This window comes from Pan troglodytes, chromosome 19 (assembly GCF_028858775.2).
Source record: "Pan troglodytes isolate AG18354 chromosome 19, NHGRI_mPanTro3-v2.0_pri, whole genome shotgun sequence".
Classification (NCBI taxonomy): domain Eukaryota; kingdom Metazoa; phylum Chordata; class Mammalia; order Primates; family Hominidae; genus Pan; species Pan troglodytes.
This window is the reverse complement of record NC_072417.2, coordinates 83,206,150-83,216,224: the sequence shown is the minus strand read 5'-3', so window position 1 is coordinate 83,216,224 and position 10,075 is coordinate 83,206,150. Positions and strand designations below refer to the sequence as shown.

Below are 10,075 nucleotides of genomic sequence, written 5' to 3'. Positions count from 1 at the left end.
TGGAAGATTTCCTCCAAACATTTACTTCAAAGCTATTTTCCACAAAAAAAAATTTCTTCTAGTATTTTTGTCAAAGATTCTAAGCACGTGGCTTACCAGTATATATTACCTTTGCATTGCTCCACAGACACATATTTTGTTCAGGCAATTTACATCATTTTGTTTTATTCGAAATAGTATGGCTTCATAGCAAAGTGATTTGGAATTCGGGAGCCCTGAGCTTTCATATCTTCATTCTGTTTTTGTTTTGTCTTTTGAGGGTTTTGGAGGTAAATTGTTATTTTATACTGGAAAACAAATATACAACTTGGAATGGATTTGAGGCAAATTCTGCCATAAGCAGATTTTCTTTAAGTGCCTAAACAAAGTTTAAAAAACAAGTAACAATAAAGCAAAATGTTTCTGGTATAGGACCAGTAATATATATAAAAAAAGTGTATGAGTACCTGGATAATACACCCCTTTGGCAATAGTGCAAGTTTTAGGTACATATTGTTGACTGTCAATTGTGTACAGAGTTACAACTCCACACTTCAAGAACAACATGCAGCAGTTTCTAAAGAAAACTAAAAAAAAAGGCACAACCCAGATGTTTCCCCTTTGACCAACTCCATCTAAGTTTAGCTGTGCAGAAGGGCTTAGATATATCTAGAGTAAGCCACATGTAACATGTTACTTGATCAATTTTCTAAAATAAGTTTTCAGAACAATGACAACAATGACAAGTAAGATAAGAGAAGAAAACATGGAGGAACGGAGTCCTAGTTACTATGCATGCATTTTTTTGACAGTAGGAAGAAACCTTTTAGAGATAAATTATAAACAAAGAAAAAGGAAAATAAACAATTTTGTACAAGAAATGTAACATATTCTGTATAAGGTCTTCACTTCGCTGTCATCATTTGTACAAACTCTTCCTAGTTTACCTGACCATCACCATCAATACCTGCTTCCCTGATCATTTCATCAACCTTGTCGTCTGTTAGCTTCTCTCCGGGGTTTGTCATCACATGGCAAAGTTCTGCTGCACTGATATAGCCATTGCCATCCTTATCAAACACAAGGAAGGCTTCTCTAATTTCTTCTTCACTTTGTGTGTCTTTCATTTTTCTTGCCATCATTGTCAGAAATTCAGGAGAGTCCGTTCTATTACCATCAGCATCTACTTCATTAATCATGTCTGGTAACCCTGTTTTCGTGGGATTCTACCCAAGAGACCTCATTATCGTTTCCACTTCCTTTGTTGTTATAGTTCCATCATTGTCTCTGTCAAATAGGGAAAAAGCTTCTATGAATTCTGGAATCTGCTCTTCAGTCAGTTTGGTCTGCTATGCTGCAAGTCCTACCGGTTTCCGAGAGGTGACCACACAACCACTCCCATATCTTCATTCTCACCAATGAAATCTCTACCCTGGGGCATGTCATTTGCCTTCTGTTCTCTTCAACGTGTTCATAACTAAAATGGAAATGTACCCACTCTTCCTTTCTCAAGGAAATACTGTCAGGAAAATGTAAGACATCTTATCTACAAATAAATATTCTTTAAAAAATATAAATACAGTATACTATAAAGTACATTTATAACATATATAAATATACTTTAAATATAATGACAGTTTTCTAATAGTCTAAAATAAGTCAATGATGTTGAAATAAAATCCAGTTATATACAAAGGTCACTTACATTACAATAGAGATAGTTGAGATTAGAATATTAGGAGAAAATAAAGATTAACACACATGTTCAGGTAGATTAACCTTCATGTTCTCATGGTGGATATTTATTAGGCTATAATACTAGGCTGAAGTATCTCAAATTCATATCCTTTTACACAAGAGCATAATTTTATATAACAAGATGAATACAAGAGGTTAAAATAACATGTCTTTGTCATGGTGAGCATTCCACTTCAAAGTTATAAATCTGCATCCATCCTAAGAACATGGTTCCTTAGCTCAGAGAATTCTCCCTGTCCCCATCCAGTGGGGACACTTCGGCATGCTAAACTGAGTCAGTGTTTTCAGGGTGACCTGTGAGACACACAGACAGCAAGTGAAATAACTGCCATTCTGAACTCACAAGCCTTCTAGAAAATGTGTTGTATTCTCTGAGCTCAATGTCTCCTATTTAAAGATAGTACAGGAAAAATAGATTTTTGGTCTCATAATCACATGAGATAACACATGTAAGTCTTTACACATCGTGTCTAGAACAGAATAAGTCTCAATACATAATGCTAGTAAGAATCATTGATTTTCTCATGTAAAGACCAGCCTTTCTAGAAAATACTGAAAAATAATAAACTAATAGGAAATATTTCTTATGGACAACTATGCAGTCATTAACATAGGAAATATTTTTAATAGGATCAATATGTACCTCCCACTAGTATAATTCTTGTAACTGTCCTTTAAAATCACTTATATCAACCACAACTTGTCACTTTTCTCTTGTTTAGTCCACTGCTAAGAGAGAATAGAACATTAATATTTTTATATTTTATATATTATTTTTTAACTCATAATTTCAAGCTGGGTTCTCAAAGGGTTAGAAACAAGTTAAAAACATAGGGGAATGAAACAAAGCAAAAGGAAGAAAAAAAAACAAAAAAGCCCAAGATATAGATAGGTCTGTACTTAATGGGAGAAGACAAAATGAAACCAGATGGAGATTTTATACCTCTATTTTTGTTTCACTTCATGAAGCAGATAACTTAAAACATGTTTTTCAACATTGGTCTCTTTATCTTCTCTGTCACCTTCCACCAAAATGTTAGACTGGCAAAGGTTCCGTGTGTACCTCCTACTTTATCACCCTTTGCTTTAGAGAAACATATGCTTTTATGACCAAGCTCTGAAATGATCACTGAAAGAAGCTGGATAAATATTTTCAAGATAAGCCTGGAGATCTTACTGTCTCTAAATCATCAACAGACAAAAGGGAGAGAGAGAGAGAGTTTCCTATTCAAACATGTTGCTCAAGAGCTAATGGGAGTATTATTATGATTGATAGGCCAGAATCTTTGTCTTTAGGGAAAGTAGCAGGAACACTTAATGGGATAGGAACTGACCAATATTTACACTGGAGGTGAAGCCACATTTTATTTCATCTGGGGTCAAATATTACTGAATGTGAAATACATTCCTCAGATGAATGTTGCCCTCTCTTCACCCCAGCCAGGGTGTCTGAGATTCCCATGAACTCTTGCAATCAATCTCCATTTGTAATACTCCCAAGATTCAAAGTTTAGCAACTAAGGAGGATTACACGGCTGCTTCATTCTAAGGTGGGTGGATACCAAACTATAGGTAAATAAAGCTTATTACTCAAACTCTAAAAGCAGTGAGTATTCTAAGTCGCGTCCCAACCACATGAGTGCACAATGCCTGTTAAAGTAAAATGGTCTCTTCATAAATCAAGATATTGGGCTGAATATTTCAGACTTAACATAATACAAATATGATTCTGCCAGTAATGGTTGTGACTGGATAAAAAAATAAGGTGTTGTTTATACAACTATTTTAGCTATTAAGTAGGAGATGATTTTATTTTACTTTCATATTCTGATATTTAAAACAGAAGTTTCAGATCGATAACACTGTCAGCAACTTCTTTTCTTATCTGGTTTGTGACACCTTTAGTACATTAAAGTGAAAAGAACCAGGCAATCCTTGAGATTAAACAGAAAGAGCTTTTTATTCAGGGCTTGCTTTGGAAGACCCCTCAAGGCTAAATCCTTACTTTCAGTTTGAGAATCCGTCACTGTAAGTAAAGGAATGGAAGCCTCCTCAGGCTAATGATGCTATCATATTTACACCAGGATTGAAGATCAGCACCAAAGTGTCGTCTATTCTCCTTTCAGCCTCAGCTTCTTTGCTTCCCATTTTTAAAAAAACTACTCCAGTCAGGGTTTTGTTTTTGCCGTTCCACCCAAACTGCTCTTATCATTGTCATCCATGACTTCTGTACTATATGCTGTGGCCAATTATTTTATTTGATACAGTTGATCACTTCCTTCCCCTGGATTTCCAGGACATTATATTCACATAGTTTTATCTTTCTGGGATTTTCCAGTGGTGTTTGCTTATTCCTCCTCATCTTCCCAACCTGTAAATATAGGCAAGCTCAGGGGATCAGACTTTGGACTTCTTTTCTGTCTACACTCACTCACTTAGAAATGCTGATGACGCATAAATGTATACCCCAGCCAAGACTTCCCCATAGACATCTCAACTCATACTTCCGGCTACCTATCTGAAGTCTTCACCTAGACGCATAATGGGAGTCTCAAATTAAAAATGTCTAGAATTGCTCAAGACTTAAATGTAAAATCCAAAACCATAAAAACCCCAGAAGAAAACCTAAGCAATACCATTCAGGACATAGGCATGGGCAAAGACTTGATGATGGAAACACCAAAAGCAATTGCAACAAAAGCCAAAATGGACAAGTAGAATCTAATTAAACTAAAGAGCTTCTCCACAGCAAAAGAAACTAGCATCAGAGTGAACAGGCAACCTACAGAATGGGAGAAAAATTTTGCAATCTATCCATCTGACAAAGGTCTAATATCCAGAATCTACAAGGAACTTAAACAAATTTACAAGAAAAAAAACATCAAAAAGTGAGTGAAGGATATGAACAGACACTACTCAAAAGAAGACATTTATGCAGCCAACAAGCATATGAAAAAAAGCGCATCATCACTGGTCATTAGAGAAACACAAATCAAAACCACGAAGAGATACCGTCTCACGCCAGTCAGAATGGCAATCATTAAAACGTCAGGAAACAATAGATGCTGGCGAGGCTGTGGAGAAATAGGAACGCTTTTACACTGTAGGTGGGAATGTAAATTAGTTCAACCATTGTGGAAGACAGTGTGGCGATTCCTCAGGGATCTAGAACCAGAAATACCATCTGACCCAGCGATCCCATTACTGGGTATATACCCAACGTAATATAAATCACTCCGCTAGAAAGACACAAGCACACATACGTTTATTGCAGCAATATTGACAATAGCAATGACATGAAACCAACCCAAATGCCCATCAATGATAGACTGGATACAGAAATATGGTCCATATACACCATGGAATACTATGCAGTCATAAAAGAGAATGAGATCATGTCTTTTGCAGGGACATGGATGAAGCTGGAAGCCATCATCCTCAGCAAACTAACACAGGAACAGGAAACCAAACACTGGAATTCTCACTCATAAGTGGGAGTTGAACAGTGAAAACACATGGACACAGCGGGAGGGGAACAACACACCCCGGGGCCTGTTGGGGGGTGGGGGCAATGGGAGCGAGAGCATTAGGACAAATATTTAATGCATACAGGGCTTAAAATCTAGATGATGGGTTGATAGATGCAGCAAACCACCATGGCACAGGTATACCTATGTAACAAACCTGCACATTCTGCACATGTATCCTAGAACTTAAAGTAAAATTTTAAAAAAAGAATGTCTAGAAACTTCTGATCTTGTATTCAAAATCTTCCCTACTTCAGTTAATGACAAGTCTCCCTTTGCTTTCATCTAAATATCATGGACTCATTCTTGACTCCTCTCTTTATCCTGTATCTCATGTCTAATGGCAAATATTGTTGGCTCCAACTACAAAATGTTCCACTGACTCTGAGTGCTTTTGACCATCTCCATGGTCATCACTGTAGCCATTGACCACTATCTTTCTGGTTTCTGCAAGAGGCCACTCTTTCTGATCTCCCTACTTCCTCTGTTTCTACTTTACAGACTTCTCCAAACTGCAGCCAAAAACATCTTGAAAAAAATATGTTTGACTGTGTCGTTCCATATTAATACGTTAGTTTATGCTCTTGCTTTTCCATCCCTTGAACCTTTATGATCTCGTGGAACTTAGATAGTCATATAGGTGACTCAACTGTAGTCTCAAAGTCCACTGACTTTTTAATATTCTAAGTTCCTCCCTTCTTCAAAACACTTACCTTCATCACAGCATCTTGTGATGCTTCACTTGAAATAGTCTTATTAACTCTGATTCTTTAAACTCAAATACTATTCTTCTTAATTAACAACATTCAACTTTCATTCAACAAACATTTTTTTAAACATTAACGATCTTAACCCTCGGAGATACAACAACGTTCTTAAAAGGTAAGTCTCTGCTTTCATGGAGCAAATTTCCCAGTGGAGGGAGACACAATTATCTAAAATAATATCTTTGCAAAACTGTATAATTACAAACTGAGATAAGTAAGAAGAGAGTAAAATATAGGGTGTTATGAAAACTTGCAGCAGAATAACTAAACATAGTCTGGAGTGTAAGGGAAGAATTCCAGATTAAGTCATGTATTAGTTAGGGTTCTCTAGAGGGACAGAACTAATGGGACATATATATATACATGAACTTGGAGTCTGATGTTCAAGGGCAGGAAGAATCCAGCATGGGAGAAAGATGCTGGATTCCCCTACTGGGAAGCTAGGCTAGTCTCTCTTTTCACATTTTTCTGCCTGCTTATATTTTAGTTGTGCTGACAGCTGATTAGATTGTGCCCACCCAGGTTAATGGTGGGTTCGACTTTCCCAGCCCACTGACTCAAATGTCATGGGTCTACCTTTTCCAGCCCACTGACTCAAATGTTAATCTCTTTTGGCAACACCCTCACAGAAACACCCAGGATCAATTCTTTGTATCCTTCAACAATCAAGTTGACATTCAGTATTGAGTGTCACAAGTTATTATTGAATTGAATACAGGATGAGAAACAGTTAACCAGATAAAAATTATTTGTAGGGAAGAGGGTATCCTCACTCAGAGAACAATGTTGATGAAACCTCTCTCCTCTGGAACATCATGGTCACCAAGAATGGGAAGAGAATCTGGAAACCGTGCAGGAGCACTTGAGGCTTCCTTTCACAGTTTCATAGGTTAACATTTTCCTTTAGGCTGATGAAATTCGCTTTTCTTATAAATCAGTTCTGCTGGCAATGAATTCTACCAGCTTTTCATGCCTAGAAAATCTTTATTTTTGTCTTCATTTTTGAAGAATTCATTTTACTAGATATAGGATTCTATGTTGATAGCTATCTTTGCTTTTTGTTGCTCTTCCAACACCTGAAAGATGACAGGTCTTTGTCTCCTGGCTATCATTGTTTCTGTTGAGAAATCAGCAGTCTTTCCTACCATTGTTGTCCTGTATGTAATGTGTCTTCTTCCCCTTACTGAATGCCTTTAAGATTTGTCTTCCATAGTACCTTTTTTTTTTTTTTTTTTTACAAATTTGTTTACGATGGGCATTGCTGTGGTTTTCCTTCCATTTATTCCATGTGGGGAAAGCTGTTGCTTTCCTGAATCTGCTAGTTTATATATTTTTAGCAAATTTGGAAATATTTTCATTGCTATTTCATCAAGTACCTTTTCAGCCCTAAATATCTCTTTCTGGTACTCTGATTATATGTGCATTGGGTTATTTGATATTGATTATTTTGATATTGTCATATGGGTCACTGAGCCACGGTTCAGTGTTTTTGCCAGGTATAGATATAGGTATAAATATAGATATTTCTCTTTGTACTTTCGCCTGGATAGTTTTTATTTTTCTAAAGTTTACTGATTTTTTCAATAGGGCAATTTTTATTATGTAAAAGCTAAACCAAGGAAAGCAAAAGCAAAGCAAAACTCTGATGTACTTCTGGAATCATAAAATTCAGTCACTAATTCAACTAATTCTTTCACATTTTATTCCAACCATATGTATTATCCCTTAGGAAAAATCTTTCCCTGAAATGTAAACCCATATATATTTGGTTTAAATGTTACTTTACAAATTTGGGAGCGGGATAAATATCATAGTACTTTAGTTTTTCAGTTTGTTTGTTTACTTTTTTCTCAATATGTTCATTATAAAAATTTAGAAGATAGAGAAGGGCAAATAAATTGCAATCTAATTACAAAGAAACTATCCACTTAGAATATTTTATTTAAATATAAATAATATAAAATTTATCATTTTAATCATTTTTAAGTGTAAAGCTCTATGTCATTAAGTATATTCATAATGTACAAATATTATCACTATCCACCTTCAAAACTTTTTCATCATTTACAGTTGAAACTCCAATGTCATTAAACACTAACTTCCTGTTGCCCCCTCTCCCCGGTCCCTGGACACCACCATTTCACTTTCTGTCTCCATGAACTTGACAAGTCTCTATAGCTCATTTAGGTGGAATTATGCAATATTTGTACTTTTGTGACTGATTTATTTCACTTAGCATAATGTCTTCAAAGTTTATCCATGCTGTAAATATGTTAGAATTTCATTCCTTTTTAAGGCTAATATTCCATTATATGTATATACCACATTTTGTTTATCCATTCATCCACTGATGAACTCTTTGGTTGCTTCCACCTTTTGGCTATTATGAATAATGTCATAATAAACACGTGTGCAAATATCTGTTCAAGTCCATGCTCTTGTTTCTTTTTAGTATATACTCAGAAATTACTGGCTTATGTGATTTAATTCTACGTTTAAATTTTTGAGAAATCAAGCTTACTTATCTTTTTTTCTGCAGTTTCTAAACAACTGTGCAATATAGTGAATTTTTCACTCCAATACCATATTTTGAAGTTCTAAAGGTTTCATGTTTCTTTTTTTATAATTTCCATTTTATCGATTGTCTCATTTTTCCTGCATTGTTGTTATATTTACTTTAAAATTATTTAGCATATCTATAATTGTACTTTTAAAGCATTTGATTTTTAGTTTTATTGTCTAATTTCTGAATCTTTTTATATTTACTGACTTCTTTTTCTTTGTTAGCATCATATTTACTTGCTTTATTGTAGATTTAATTATTTTGGTTATGATGTTTCTTGCTGTAGTTTTCTTTTTGTTTATCCTGCCTGGGTCGTATTGAGCTTCCGGGACCTGTTAGTTTATATTTTTTTAAAAAATTTACCATTAATATATGATAGACATATGGATGTCAAGTTATTGAGTGTTTGGATTTTGTTCACTCCTTGAATTTTGTTCTGGAGGAGGAGTTAGTTTACATGCCCATCAGTGTGATTATTTAAAGATTTGCTTTTAAGCTTTGTTAGGGTTCATCTAGAGGTGCCCTTTTCCTAATGAGTGAACTTGCTGGTACATCTACTGAATGTTTATGCTCTTCAACAAGATTTTTCACTCTAGCTAGTAGAAAATTAAAGATCTCATAGCCTTGTCCAAGATTTGACCATTACAGCTTACAGCTCCCCAGGATCTTTTCTTTACTCAGTAAGTTATTTTTCGCCTAGACTTTTGGAGTATCTTCCTACATGTGTGAACTTACTATTCAGCCAAATACTTGACAGGATGCCTGTGAATATTTTAGGAGCTCCTTCACTACACAGTTCTTTCTTTCTAGAGCTGTGCCCCACGAATTCCAGCTGCATCCCTAGCCCTGAACTCCATCCCTCTTTAAGCAAGCCCTTTGTTTTCTGATCGGGCTTCTCCTTCTTGCACTGCACTGCAGAAAATGCCTTCAGGCAGAAAGCTGGGGCCTCCCTGGTGGTCATCATTTCCCTTCTCTTAGGGTTCACAGAATGGCTTTACATGATCTGGTGTCTATAATTTCTATAATCCAGCATCTATAACAATCAGATTACCTACAACATCTGTAACAATTGTACAGATTTTGGTCTGGTTTTATGGTTGTTTACAAGGGGAGATTGAATGCAGTGCAGTTACTCCATCATGACCAGAAGCTGGAATCTCTCCTTTCTGTTTTCATTCTCGGTTTCTATTGTTAGTTTTATCATTCTACTCTCATCTTAAATGTTCTGCAGTGGATTATTTTTGGCCTTCTCCTCATTTGATTCACTCTCTGGAATGATCTCATCTGCTCCCATGGCCTCAATTTTCGTTAATATTCTAAGGGCCCCTTAAATCTATATCTTCTGGCAAGCTTCTCTTGCCTACAATTCACGATAATCAATCTCCCATTGGACCTTATTATTTAGAAATCCTAAGACATCTCCAAGTCTGCATCCAAAACTGAATTCATCATGTTTTTCCTTAGATGGGCTTTCTTCCTGT

General features: G+C 35.7%; 1 protein-coding gene across 1 annotated transcript; it reads right to left on the bottom strand.

Moving 5' to 3' along the window:
- Positions 1-883: 883 nt before the first annotated feature.
- Positions 884-1,284, bottom strand: LOC468313 (calmodulin-2-like). Its single transcript, XM_054670919.2, has one exon. It carries the CDS (start codon positions 1,176-1,178, stop codon positions 918-920), a length of 261 nt encoding a protein of 86 aa, XP_054526894.1. The 5' UTR covers positions 1,179-1,284; the 3' UTR covers positions 884-917.
- Positions 1,285-10,075: the final 8,791 nt, after the last annotated feature.

Excerpts from the sequence above, each read along its gene's own strand:
- LOC468313 (XM_054670919.2), bottom strand. The coding sequence starts at position 1,178 with ATGATTAATGAAGTAGATGCTGATGGTAATAGAACGGACTCTCCTGAA.